Below are 13,659 nucleotides of genomic sequence, written 5' to 3'. Positions count from 1 at the left end.
ACATGTCAGTAACTGCTACTACCAAGAATTACAGCACGGATAACATTTGTTGTAGCTTTATTTTCAAATAAATACACACAGGTAATAGAATAACCGTATAGCAAAAAGACACCTGTCCCCTCTAAAAGTAACAAGAATGGTTGATGTGTAGTTTTACACTGTTTTATGAAATATATAAGATGAGCGGTGTTTCGTTAGACCAGCAGTAGCCTCCGTTACTGCTGTATCACTTTGCTGTCAGGTGCATCAAAGAAAAAGAAAGGATGGATTTTTCATTCAAGTATTAGTGTTGATATAAAAAAGTCAGTTCTTCCTGGGTCCTGTTTTCTTACACTCTGGTCCTTTCCCTTGAACAACATTACACAAAGGACAGGGACAAAAAAAATAGCTGCATTCAAAGTTTTTGGTCTACAAGCGGAGCCCAGACAAGGCTGTTAATTAGAAAATGACCGTGTTCATATCAGAGCCTGACATTTTGGAGCATGAATAATTTGTCCTGCGTATTTGTTGCCCCGGTCATAACTGCACTTTCACGAAAATGTTATCTTTATCTTGGGCTTACTGTGCTCATAAAAGCCCTCGTCCTTGGAGTCTCTATGCGCTCGGCCTCATCAGAAAGACGTCTTTTCACTGTTGTTTGAGAAAGAGCGCCGCTCCAGTCTGGATCCACTGGTTGAGGTTTGCTCCACAGGGCAGAGAGATATGCGTGACCACCTTCACCCTCTCCGAGCTGGTATACAGAGGCAGCCAGATACTCTCCTCTGAGTCGGAGTCAGCAGCAGAAGTCTAAGAACAAATGTAGATGTAACAAATGTTTGCGTGCACTATTTCTGTATTAAGATCCCTTACATTTGCAAGCGTTTAGCATTCAGCCTTTCCTAGACAACAATTTAAACTTGAATACAGCAGTCCACAACAGCAGAAATCTCCATTTACATAACCACAAAAAAACAACTTTCTTTGGACCGACTCCTGTTTGTGCAAGTTTAATACAAATCTTCATGTCAAACATTAAAAAAAAAAAAAAAGTATTCAAGGTGAAGGAGACTAGTGATTAAACCATTAGTCAATCAACTGATCAGCAATGTGAGCATTTCCTGCTTTTCTCTGTTTAATCACTTTAAAATGAACATCTTAAAATTTTGGACAAAACAGGCTGAAATGCATCACTGCAGGCTTTGTAAAATGATGATGCTTGTTATTAACAATTTTATACGCAAAATAGTTATAAAAAATAGTTGTTAGTTGCTCCACTATGCTGCCTTTTTAAACACCAATTTGTACCTGTGAAACCCAGGCCATGTAGCACGGCGGGACGGCGGACACACTGGGAGAGTCATGTTGGTTCTCACAGAGATGGGCGCCGTCAAAACTACAACCCTCCAGCTGGAGACCTCCAATCTACAAATGGAGTGTGAGAGCGCGAGGGGGAGCAGAAACACACACAGGGAAGACAAAAATAAAAACCAATTGAGGGAATCACAAAGAAGAGATTATTAAAAGCAGCAGGTTCAAAGTGAAGAAGAGACAAAGATGCCAATATAGTTGTTGGACATACACAGAAGAGGCAAACAAAGAAAAGAGGATAGAGGCTATATAGCTGAAGGCAAATATAGGGCATGAGACGGAGGCACACATTGCTGTCACCGGATTAACTAGCGTGTTATGCACATTCTACATGAGAGACGCAGTGTTTATGAGAGTGAATTTAGTCCGGTGACTCAGGGATTTTCCACAGTAGGCCAGACAATAAAGGGAGCTCTGGCGTCAAATCAGAGGCACACAGACAACTATTAAATCACCATAATCTGGGCAAGAAAAGCAAGAGAGTGAACGAGAGACAAATCCAGAAAAAGCTTCACTTTGTGTTGTGTGTGTGTGCGTGCGTGCGTGCCTGTGTGTGTGTGTGTGTGTGTGTGTAAGAGAGCTCACAGCTTCACAACAATTATCCTCTTTCTCCGTCAGATGTCTGAGCATTTCCCTCCCCTCTCTGCAGCTGCAGCCTCTTTTTAAGCACCCACACCCCTCCTTTCTCTCTTTGTATATGTTAACTACGTGCACGTCAAATCGTGCCAAGTTTTATTGGCATGACAGGAATGACACTATTGCAGAAAAGTGTTCAACTAAAGACAATACAGCTGCATCCCCCTTAAATCGCAGAATGAAAAGGACAGAAATGAAGACAGAGAGCAGTGTTGTGCAATTTTCGGGATTCCACATTATGTATTTCTGTCCATTGAATGCATCAAAAAGCCGAGGAACGCTGAGATGACTGCTGTCAAGGGCAACAGACTTGTCTCTAATTAATATGCAGAAAACTCTTGGCTTTCTTTCTAACCTTGTTTTCTTTCTCTCTTGCAGTTTCTGCTTTCATATCTGCATCTGTAATCAATTCTTGCTGTCTTTTACTCCATTATTTTCCAATGTCGGTCTTGTTCGTAGCGCCAGTATTCTGCAGCTGGATGGGAGGGTTTGCAGTTTGCATGCATGATCTGTATGTTAATGTGCGTTTGCTGTGATTGTACCTTGACTTGCAGCTTGGCCTGTGCAATAGGACTCCTCCATGATGAGACAAACACCAAACTATCCATAGAACAGCCCATGGACCTGAAACCAACACAAGATTATTTCCACCCACGTCTACTCGTTCTCTCTCACACAAGCCTACAAGCTTTCCGTGTTACCTGGCAGTTTCCTGCCTCAAAGCGTTGAGGAAGGTATCGGGGTGGAAGAGCTCAGACAGATCTAGGATGTCTGACAGAAGAGCTTGTCTACTTGCACGCTCCACCCAACTCTGTATACACAAACACACAGACAGACTCAAAGATTAATGAACCAAAAGCTTAACAAATAACAAAATAAACTCTCCAAGATAACACATAATTCAAGCATAAAATCAGTTTCACACAAGAATGAGGCAAAACTTAAACTAAATCATTTAAAGATAATAAGAATACACGCAATTTTCTTTCAATTCAAGGTAAAGAAATGTGAAACAGAGAGCTTTAAATTCTTAAAATATCTTTCAGTCTCTCACTATGAATAGTCTGGATGCAAATAGTCAATCAATCTGTGAGTGGACTTTGTGGGTATCTGTAAATGAGAAATGAAAGGTTTCCCAAAAGGAGAGAGCAAAACATAGTCAATAAAAATGTGTTGCTAACATATTTTCGTTTGTCCTCGCGCCTTTTTATCACCACATCAACAAGCTAATAACACTTGAACCCAAATTACCTGCTAATGGGAACCCAGTACATGCGCACACTCTGAGGTATAAACAAACAGATTCCCATTTCAGCATGTTTATGTTTACACACACACACACACACACACACACACACACACACACACACACACACACACACACACACACACACACACACACACACACACACACACACACACACACACACACACACACACACACACACACAAACAAACATAGGCACATGTATGTAGACAGGGATTTGTGCAGAGAAACTGAAAGATGACAAATCCTGGACCCAGATTCAGGTACTCATGTAAATCATAACCCCTGTTCATGCTGACATATCCCTCCTTCTGTGTCACAGCAAAACCTATTTAGTTTTGTCAAAAGCTCTCCTGATATGATATCTTACAATACAATCCTTGTTTGTGCGCTTTCTTACATTATTATTTATGGAAAATGCGGCAGAGTCCCACAACTGATTCCTCTGCCCTTTTATATACTTAGAGCCAAGCTTATGGTGTTTTAACTCTGGATGGCTGCTGTGGCAAGATTTAAGCCCCGAGAGTTGACCTAAGATTGAAGTCTCGATCTATTCTGGGCCCTGTTTTGCATTTCTTCTCTTAAACAGGTAATCAGTTTTCTAAATCACCATGGAAACTAGTTGTTTTGGAGGTCAACTGAAGAAAAATGCTGACAGATAGAGGGAGAACGAGCAAACATCTGATCCAATCTCTGTTATAAATGGATTCCTTTTCAGCACGGCATCAGTCTGCACTGGCTTAGAAATAAATTACAATGAGAATTATGTCAAGAAAGAAAATTGCATAAATGCTAGCCTGTACTCATATTCACACAGGTCTAAACTTGCAGGCGGGTGCATGTGTGCACACACAATCATTGGCAGACGTGCACCAAGGCCGATTTTTGGGTATGAATAAAAAGGCGAGCGAGTGTGTGCTGATGGTGTGCATACTATTTGTGTGCATATATTGTGAGTGTTGTCAAGGTCGTCCTGCGCATCTCCATGCATGCTGTGCTGTTAGCTCTTTATTCTTCAGCAGCTCCACACAACAGCAGCTCTGGACAACTCTGCCGTTATTAGACTGATTAGCTAATAGAATACAGACAAGCTGCTAACAGAGATATCACTCAGTGCTGATGGGCAGAAATAGACAGTTAAGGACAGTGCAGCCTCTAGACAGACACACATGAAGACAGATGGAGTGCAGGTAGACAGCGGGCAAGCAGACAGAAAGCAATGAGAAGTGTCAGGCAGACATACACACAAACAGATGGGCAGGCAGGCAGGGAGACAGACAGACAGACAGACAGACAGACAGACAGACAGACAGGCAGACAGACAGAGGCACGGAGGCTCGCCCACACCGATAATGAAATGCATCCACATAGAAACACACACACAGAAATAAATAATTTCTGAACGTGTGAGTGCATGTGTGCATTCTAGTCTGCCAGAGCATATTGAGGTAGGCGTACAGTCAGACACAGTTGAGAGGAGATGGAGAGGAGTTTCAGCCAGATCCCTTATTTCCTGGCACCAACCGAAGGCTGACACTTCCAAGAACCTCCTGCTTTTTTTCTTTTTTTTTTATAATAATCCCCTTTTACTGATGAAGCGCTTTTGAAAACAACATTAGAATTTTTCTGGCATGGTTTTATTCAACACATTGCCTAGATCACTCCATAAGCCAAACTTTGAAGTAGTACAGTCTCAGCTGAAGGACTCATGTCATGTGGGGATATACTTGAAAAAAATGTGGGATTCCAATTCATGTTTTAAGATATCTGAAATGCAAAGTCCTTTTGAAATCATATGAAACTCGAACAAAAATTAAATCCTGTAATATTCATCACTAAATGACAAGGCTTTAAATGCACGATGAATCTAAACGTATCCCTCAATCATTATACTAACACTGATTAAAAAACTCTGATGCTTCTTAAGTCTCATTCCCATGAAAGCAGCACTATTGAGGACTCTCACGGGCATTCGGGTTTTGTAATAACCAGTGAGGTCATCAGCAAATGCATTTTTTGTTGAGAAAACTCTTTTTACATTAGTGGGCATTTGTGAATTTCAATTCCTGAAGGTATAATTCAAACTAAAAGGTGACAAAGTCACAGACCACAATCAAGATAGTTTAGAAATATGTAATGATTACATGAAAGATGAAGATATTTTTTCACACTGTGTGAAGATGAAAATGATCTCTTTGAAAATTCTCTCAAATTAAAATGCACTGTCACAGCTGAAGATGATTTTATATCGTACTCCCAGTTAAAATACTGCAAGTATTCTTTGAGTGGCTGTGGTGAAAACACGTCCATGAGTTACCTGTATGGCGAGAGCGCGTGTTACTACAGCTCTGAGGTACTGCATTGGCTCCTCTGGTCCATCCCACTTATTCTGCCATGTTAAAGGACACTGCGGAAACAAAAGGAAACAGGCACAGAGAAGAAAAGTTATTTAAAGCCATTGTGAACATTTTCACAACAAAAAAATTTAAAAAAACAAACGTGTAAGCAAGAAGGTCATGTGAAGCAGGTTATTTCCACTGTGAACATTTTTCAGTCAGTAAGCTATGTGGCTCAGTCAGGCTGCTGAGTGGAGGACTGAACCTGCCTCCCTTTCATTCACTGAACAAAGCCACAGCAAATCTGCAAGATGACTGCTGATTTGATCATTAATAATAGCTTATGTCTATCCAAAATGTTTCTAGATGTGTCCGTAGGATAGTTCTTAAATAACGTGGCTAGACCCATCTTAAAAGTCTCTAAACCGTGGGACGTCCACATACGTAGTGGCATAAACATCCTAATACCTTTTTTGCATGTCCTTCACTTCTCTCCCCATGTTTCCTGTCCCCTATAACATCAGTAACAGCTACCACAGTCACTAATTTGTGTAACACAGACAGATTGATGCTGACACCACTGGAACTATTACAAATACAGATTTAAAACATGAATTGTTTATACCCTCTTCAAGGCTGCACCATCACTGTAGTCCAGCTAAAATATAATCTATATTAAGGTTTTCTGTGAACTTCTGAGGGTTAGAGTTGGCAGATATTGAAATGAGTGAGTATGTAAAGCACTTGTAACATTTCACGAAATTGAAATGCTACCCCAAACTTCTCTCTGACAAAAGATTTGTGTCTACACAAATATGTCTGGCTTATCATGTAAATTCCTTTGACCCAGCTTTGTCTGTTTAGGCTCCTACCCATGCCCTTTGTCTCACTGAAACTGTAGCAGAACCATATTTCACTGTCCTAGATTGCACTACCTCAGTAATACAGCAAAACAGACAGATAAATAAATCAATAACTCTGGGTCTTTTTCTGTGGACACAATTGGTACTTTAAGAATGAAGTAAGCAAAACATTTGGGTGAGGGGAAGTGACTTGATGCATAAAATAGGCCATTTTCTTCTCCCAGTCAGCGGTGTTTTTTCTTTAACAGATATTTCTACTACCTTAGTAGTTCACAACACACGTGCGTTGTGCATTTGAAATGCAAAGATGAAGGCAAAGTGCTTGTGTTGGTGGCAAAGGAAAGCTGCGCTCCGGAGACCACTGTGAACTCTGCAACAAGTTAGGCAGTGTGCGTTATTTAAACTGTTAAACAGAGATCAAAGAATTTACGCACACGCACGCACAAATATGCACAGCGGGAGACTGAGGATTGAGAATTGGTGTTATTCAAGCATGGAAGTCATGATGGTACTAAAAGGGACTTTGTATGTCTCTCAGCAGCATGCCAACCATTCAGTCACTCTCCTGCTGAGTGTGTGTGTGTGTGTGTGTGTGTGTGTGTGTGTGTGTGTGTGTGTGTGTGTGTGTGTGTGTGTGTGTGTGTGTGTGTGTGTGTGTGTGTGTGTGTGTGTGTGTGTGTGTGTGTGTGTGTGTCTCACGAAAGTGTGTCAGGAGATGGACATGCAGGCTTAAGTCACTGCCAAGTCTGGAATACAAATACATGTTTGCAATAGTTTTCTGATCACTAATTAGTTGGAAAAGTTGATGATGCCAGAAAACAAATATCCACTGAAAGGAAACCAATATAAAAAAAATATTTTCAGCTGCAAATGTTTCGATTACAACTTTTTGGTTATGACCTTAAGTATGATTGAAAGTAGCTGCGATGATAAAAAATAAAATAAAAACAGTCATGCTAATTGCTATACTGCTGCTGAAAAACTAACCAATACCAGAGATAATTCAACCGTTAATCAAAAAGCCATTGCTGCATCAGTTATCATGTCTTGATATTAATGATCTTTGATCTAACTAAAGTCAGTGGTGATATTTATTTCTGTTTGGCAGCACTGCTAACTACTCTCTTCTGATGGGTAGCTTGAGTAGCTTCCAATTATCTGATCTGATCTTTTTTTTTTTTTTTTTTTTACTGCAGAGCTGAGGAGAGCTATGCCTGCCACACTTTAACAATATTAAAACCCCAAATTGTCCAATCTCCAAGTATATAAATCATATCACATCACCAGCTCATCATGTTCCTCTTTTCTGGTGAAATCTGGGCTCATCAGTAATTGCTGGTTATGAATCCTGTGACCTGTAAATTGTACATCATAATATTTGTTGCAAATCTCATTTAAATTCTGTCCTGTGATGCAGTTGCAACAACCACCAGTTAAGTGTGTACATTTGATATGTAATCAAAGCCTTTTATGAATTATTGGTTGAGCAAATTGAATGCATACTTTTTCCAGTGAGGAAAACGGCTAGTCTAATATTTTTGTTTTATTATTCTATTATGTTCTGCTTTAGCTGTAAATGAATTATGGATTCATATGTTTTTCTCATTGCATGTTTTGATTTGGTAAAATGCTGGATAACAGAAACTTCTCTCACTGATTTACTAATTCTGCTATAAAGGATACTGGACTACGATAATCTTATTTTCAGTTGTGCAGGACTTGGTTACTGTACAAACAAATCTTAAATATGAAAGAAAATAAGTCAGCTACACTCTACTTATGACAAATTCCAATGCTATAAAGCATCAATACATTGACAAAAAGAATGGGTTTTAGTTAATACAGTAATGAAAGAAAAAAAAATCCTCTCTGAAGACACCACACAGTCAAGATAACTTTATAAGATAAAAGACACAAATGTGCATGAGGGCCACCTCAATTCACGTGGTCACTGTGGCTTCTTTGTTCTAACGGAGGAGCTCGGCTTGTCAAAAGTGATATAAAACATTGGCAACTGGGGTCACAAAAGTCCAGTGTTTGATATAAAATTCAGCTGGGAGTAAATTTGGTGTGTGTGCATTTTATGGCTTGGCAAAATGTCCAACAGCATTATCAAATATGACAGTTACGGCTGTTTTTTTTCCAGAGTTCAATAACCTTTTTTATACTCAAGACAAATATGTTCGATACACTGTGATTTAGCTTTGTGAGGACAATTACTCTCTGGGAGATGATACACATCAAATAGCCTGAACCCATATTTTGGGTCATACTGTAATTAATGATTAATTTACATTGCAAAAAAAAACAAATGTCCTACAAATCCAACAAAATAAAAAAAATAATGTTTGATTATCAATCAACTCATTGGAATACTGCATCTTGATTATGCACAACACAAACAATAGAAAATAGGTCCTAGAATAATCATGAAGAGACGAAGGCTTCCATTCATGTAATGGGCCGCTAATTGTGGCTTAAGTGGTCTGTGGAAGAGGTTTAACAGTTCGATTAAAAGAAGTTAAAATAACAGGGTTTTTTTCAAAGGTCAAGACATCTGTTTTGTCCAGATGGTCTGTTATGATCCACTACAAGTTATGATCCACTACAAGTTGTCCTCTTTTTAAAAAAAAAAAAAAAAAAAACATAATAAGAAGGGTGGAGGTAGAGTACTGAATAATTATGTCCCCATGAGCACTGATTTAACAGGGTGAGTACAGAGTTGATTGGTGCTACTGTACATTTGCAATGTTGTTATATAGAATTATAATGGACAAACGGGTTTTGCTTTACAAATGAAGGATTTTCTCTTATATAATATATTACAATAATTTAAAGTTTAATAACTTAAATATCACTTTAGTTATTCAGTTATGTGTCATTACATACCGTTTAAAAATCATGTTAGATTTTGTTCTTGGGAAAAAAAAAAAAAAAAAGTCTTGTGATATTGATTTTAACTGTATTACAAAGCCCTACCTGGTAGCTAACATATTAAAAAGCAAGGCTATTAGGATTGATTTAAGATAAATATTATATTAGAGGGACTAGAGACCAAGATAGAGGAAAGAGGAAAAAAAATGTAAGAGAGGAAAACATGAGAAGTGGAGGTGGTTGGTTGGGAGAGCGGTGGGGGTGAGACTAAAGACCTGGTGATTAATATAAAAACAGACAGCATGAAAGCATTGAAGAAGGATTCATGCCCTCGGCTTCTTCTCAGGAGATTATAAACATAGAAGGAGGGAAAGGTTGACTGCGTGTCTCCTCTTCTAAACCTCATGATATCCCCTTTGTCCTCAACTCAGCCTGCGGACATACCAGGATACATATTGTGTCTGCTAGATGTCTACAAGTCAGCTCTGTACACCGTACGCGTGCTTGCCCCTTTGGCCTCAACTCGACCACAGGAAAATCTAACACTCCACCTTTGCAACATTAAAGTAAAGAGAAAGCTTTACCTTACACTGTAACTCATGACCTGCATAGTTTATGATACATCATAGATCCATCAATTATATACAAAACTGGAAAGTTTGTCGACTTACTGTTTTATTTATTTTACTCAGTTGATTTCCTGGTCACTCCATTTCTTACACTCTCCTGTCTTACCTCTTGATTTAACAGGGCAGTGGCCAGTTTCTGGACTTCTGGAGTTAACAACTGGGTCCCTCTGATGACTTTGCTCAGTGCAGCCAGGGATTGGTGGATACTCTGCGGAAACACTTTGAGTTTACATACAGTACACACTGTGCAAACGTTTTAGAGCACGTGCAGCAGCAGACATTGTGTCATAAAATTGCAGTGATGTGGTTCATGAAGACTAACAGGCCCCGTGACTAAGAAATGTGGGCAATGATCTTTCTTACTTTCATTAGATTACTTTGCTTTCTTCAAAAAAAATTACAAAAATAATGGAAGTGTACTGCACTGAAGACAATACCCAGTCCACATTCACTGACACCAAAGTCACTCTATGAAAACTGTATTACAGGGCTGTTAAAACCAACCGATGAGATTAAATACATATTCAAACTGTTTGATTCAGACTCATTTTATGCCTCTTTATGAAGGAAAGCCCACTTTCCCTAATTCTCAACACTTTAACACATCCATCTCATTTACTGTACTTATGAGATAACACAAATGATTAGTAAACACCACCCAAAGAGAATACTTTTCTTTTTTTTTTTTTTTATACTATATTTTAGGTCAAGCTATCATTTCTAAATTCTCTAAATTACTTAATACCCGAATAGAAGTTACATACCACAAAGCATGTACATGTATTTTTTTTTTTTAAGTGACAGAAAGCTGTTTCAAATTGCTATGAAGTGCTTTATTAACTCCATATTTTTTTATTTCAAAAAGTAAATGAAACACTAAATCCACGAATCAGAGATTTACAGTATGTGAAAAACATTTAACAATAAGCTGCTGCTCTGATGTAACCATTTGCAGCACAATGGATTAAGGCATTACAGTACACATGAAACAGAAATCTCAAAAAAATAAAAAATAATAATTTTAGTAATTTAACATAGTTATTTGACTCACCTGGACCAAGCGGATGGCGTTGAACTGCTCCAGAGCAATGAATGAGAGGACCGGTGACCTCTGACCTTCTGTAGGTGGCTCTACCTTCTGGTGGATCAGAGTCGAACCCTGATAGTAGACAGATAGAAACATTGGCATACTGATGGCAGAGAATGACAAAAAGATGAAGTTTTCCACATGCTCTTCATTCAAGTTACATCAAAGATATCAGCCTCAACCAAAGATATAAATACTTTTACCTCAGCCGCAATCAAAGATATAGATACTTTTACCTCAGGGATGCTGTATAACAATAAAACAATTGTCCGTCTTATCACTGACACTAATTTTATAACTACACCAACTAATTAGTCAACTAAAACTGGCTGCTACACAGTAATCACAGTGTGGTTTTGAGTAAGATGTATAGTGCAATGTGTAACTTCTGCTGTGCATCAGCATGCTATTGTGTTTTATATTTCCCTCTTACTACAGTATACCTGCTCAGTGTTCCCTATGGGTTTAACATACACACTCTAAATTCTTCTGTTCTTGGTTCTTTCACAGTAGCAAGATGCAACTATATAGAAAACTGTTTCTCTCTCTCTGCACTGCAAACCAAGGGAACAATTTGTTTACATGAGATAACAGAGATCTACTGTAAATACACCAAGGGTTTACAGAAAAATAACAAATGTGCACAAACACTGATATTGTGTTGTATTGTGTTGGAGATATCACACTCGGTACCTGCACCTTATTTTGCTTTCCTTGCATCTACTCATTAAGTGAGAGAGGAGGAATGAGAAGGAGAGAAGAGCAGGACTGTGGGATGGAGGACTGTAGACAATAGAGAGTGAGAGATAAAAGAAAGAAAATGGGTAGGAAGGGATTCTCCTGGTCTACAGCTCTGCTATTGTCCCTCGTCAGAAAAGACTTTCAGCTGTGTCGTGCATCTCCCTCTTCTCTCGAGACAACATGCAAGATGATAAAAATAAATATATACATATCTTTACACATACCCAATGCCTCACAATTACGTTTTACAGGCACCAACGTGCATGTGCAAACATGAAATGCACATGGACATGTATACCTGGGCAAAAGCACGCACACACTCACCGAAACAACTTTTTACACACACACACACACACACACACAACACACACACACACACACACACACACACACACACACACACACACACACACACACACACACACACACACAAATAATGAACATGCACAAGCACAATCATTCAAGTTACACACATCCACCGATGGTCAAACATTAAGGGTTAGCTGATGACAAAGGGACCGTTAATTGAAAGCAATTAGTGGTAGATTGCAATCTATGGGAAGCAAGGTGGTGATGCAACAGCAGCAATTAGCAGTCAATCATTTTCCCTTCAGTAAAAACAACAGTAAAAAAAAAAAGTCTGCCTGCAAGAGACAGAGAGAGTGAGAAAGAGGTGCAAATAAGAGAAAAGGAGACAATTTCCAGCATGAGAGTGAATAAATGAGAGGCACAGCAAGAGGACGGGAATATGGCAGCTAAATTATTTAATGTGGAGGTAGATGTCCTTTTGATTTGAAAAGGTGCTGGTCTCTAAGCAACCGCACACAGCAGTGCTGCTGGACGAGGCTAGCCAGGGGCTATCACATTGTGTGTGATAGACATTGACTCTAGTAATTTCCAATTATCTCTCACTGCTTTTAATTTAGACCAGCTGCTGCTGCATGGCATTGTAAAGAATGCTATGGTAATGTACCTTAAAATGGTTTACATGCTTTGAATCATGAAGCCTTGTGCTTTCAAGAGATGTCAAAAATTAGGTCAATGTGATTAAAAATACAGCCACTGAAATTCCCTTCAGCCTTTATTCAATCCAGTGAAAGTTAACTGGTTTAAAATAAAAATGTTGATCGGGATGGACTCAATTTACAAGCCCAGCATTGTAGTTTGGTTTGCGGAATATGAGATACAAAAAGAAAACAGGTCTGTCTTTTTTGTTTTTTAAGAGTGACTACTGTGAATTTTCCATTTAAGAAAAGGGATAAGAAGGAAAAAAAATAACAGACCTGGTTGAGTTTCTTCCACAAGTTGAGGATAGGTGAAAGTCCATTTGACCAGAGCTCCCTGTCAAACTTTGAACCTGTTGCCACCGAGCGGCTGAGGACACGCAGTTGGGAAATCACCTGTGAATAAATCAAATATAAATACAAACAAATGTATCAAGTAAACGGTGTGAAGGTGTATAACACACAAACACGGCCCCAAAAAAAGTATGTAATACTGTATTCATAAATCACACTCGGCTTATGTGAAAATGTTTAAAAAGAATGAAAATGCAAAATTTCACCCCAAAGCTACAAAGAAACACCTAATACTGTCAGCTCTTAATAAAATCCACAGGATCCACATCTCTGGTCGGTTCCCTGTCCGGTGACAGTCAACACCGTTTCAGGTCCTGGAATGTTGCAAGTGAAAAAAGGCCAAACCCCAAACACATCTCCTAACAGCTCCTTACACACCTAATCAAGCATGCTTAGCTTCAGGCTTAGAGTCCTGGATATGGCTTTTATCTCGACTCAGTGTGTGCGTTTGCGCGGCTCTGCGACTTCCTATATGTGTGTATGTTGTGAGGAAGGCGAAGCGTCTGATAAATGGTTTTCAT

General features: G+C 39.0%; 1 protein-coding gene across 1 annotated transcript in view; it reads right to left on the bottom strand.

Annotated features, from left to right (window-relative positions):
• Positions 1 to 40: 40 nt before the first annotated feature.
• dync2h1 (dynein cytoplasmic 2 heavy chain 1) overlaps positions 41 to 13,659 on the bottom strand; it is a 98,426-nt gene continuing 84,807 nt past the window's right edge. Inside the window, exons 90-97 of the mRNA XM_069688999.1 lie at positions 13,064 to 13,180; positions 11,004 to 11,111; positions 10,059 to 10,160; positions 5,568 to 5,657; positions 2,685 to 2,794; positions 2,526 to 2,607; positions 1,285 to 1,401; positions 41 to 786 (exon numbers count right to left, since the gene is read on the bottom strand). Of these exons, the coding sequence (XP_069545100.1) occupies positions 628 to 786; positions 1,285 to 1,401; positions 2,526 to 2,607; positions 2,685 to 2,794; positions 5,568 to 5,657; positions 10,059 to 10,160; positions 11,004 to 11,111; positions 13,064 to 13,180 (885 nt within the window). The 3' untranslated portion in view covers positions 41 to 627. The remainder of the gene's footprint in view (positions 787 to 1,284; positions 1,402 to 2,525; positions 2,608 to 2,684; positions 2,795 to 5,567; positions 5,658 to 10,058; positions 10,161 to 11,003; positions 11,112 to 13,063; positions 13,181 to 13,659) is intronic.

Source organism: Brachyistius frenatus, unplaced genomic scaffold, assembly GCF_029030835.1.
Source record: "Brachyistius frenatus isolate BFR_SWC_R1_liver_20210118 unplaced genomic scaffold, ASM2903083v1 Contig_1, whole genome shotgun sequence".
Classification (NCBI taxonomy): domain Eukaryota; kingdom Metazoa; phylum Chordata; class Actinopteri; family Embiotocidae; genus Brachyistius; species Brachyistius frenatus.
Note: the sequence above shows the minus strand (reverse complement) of the source record. Positions and strands in the feature narration are given on the sequence as shown.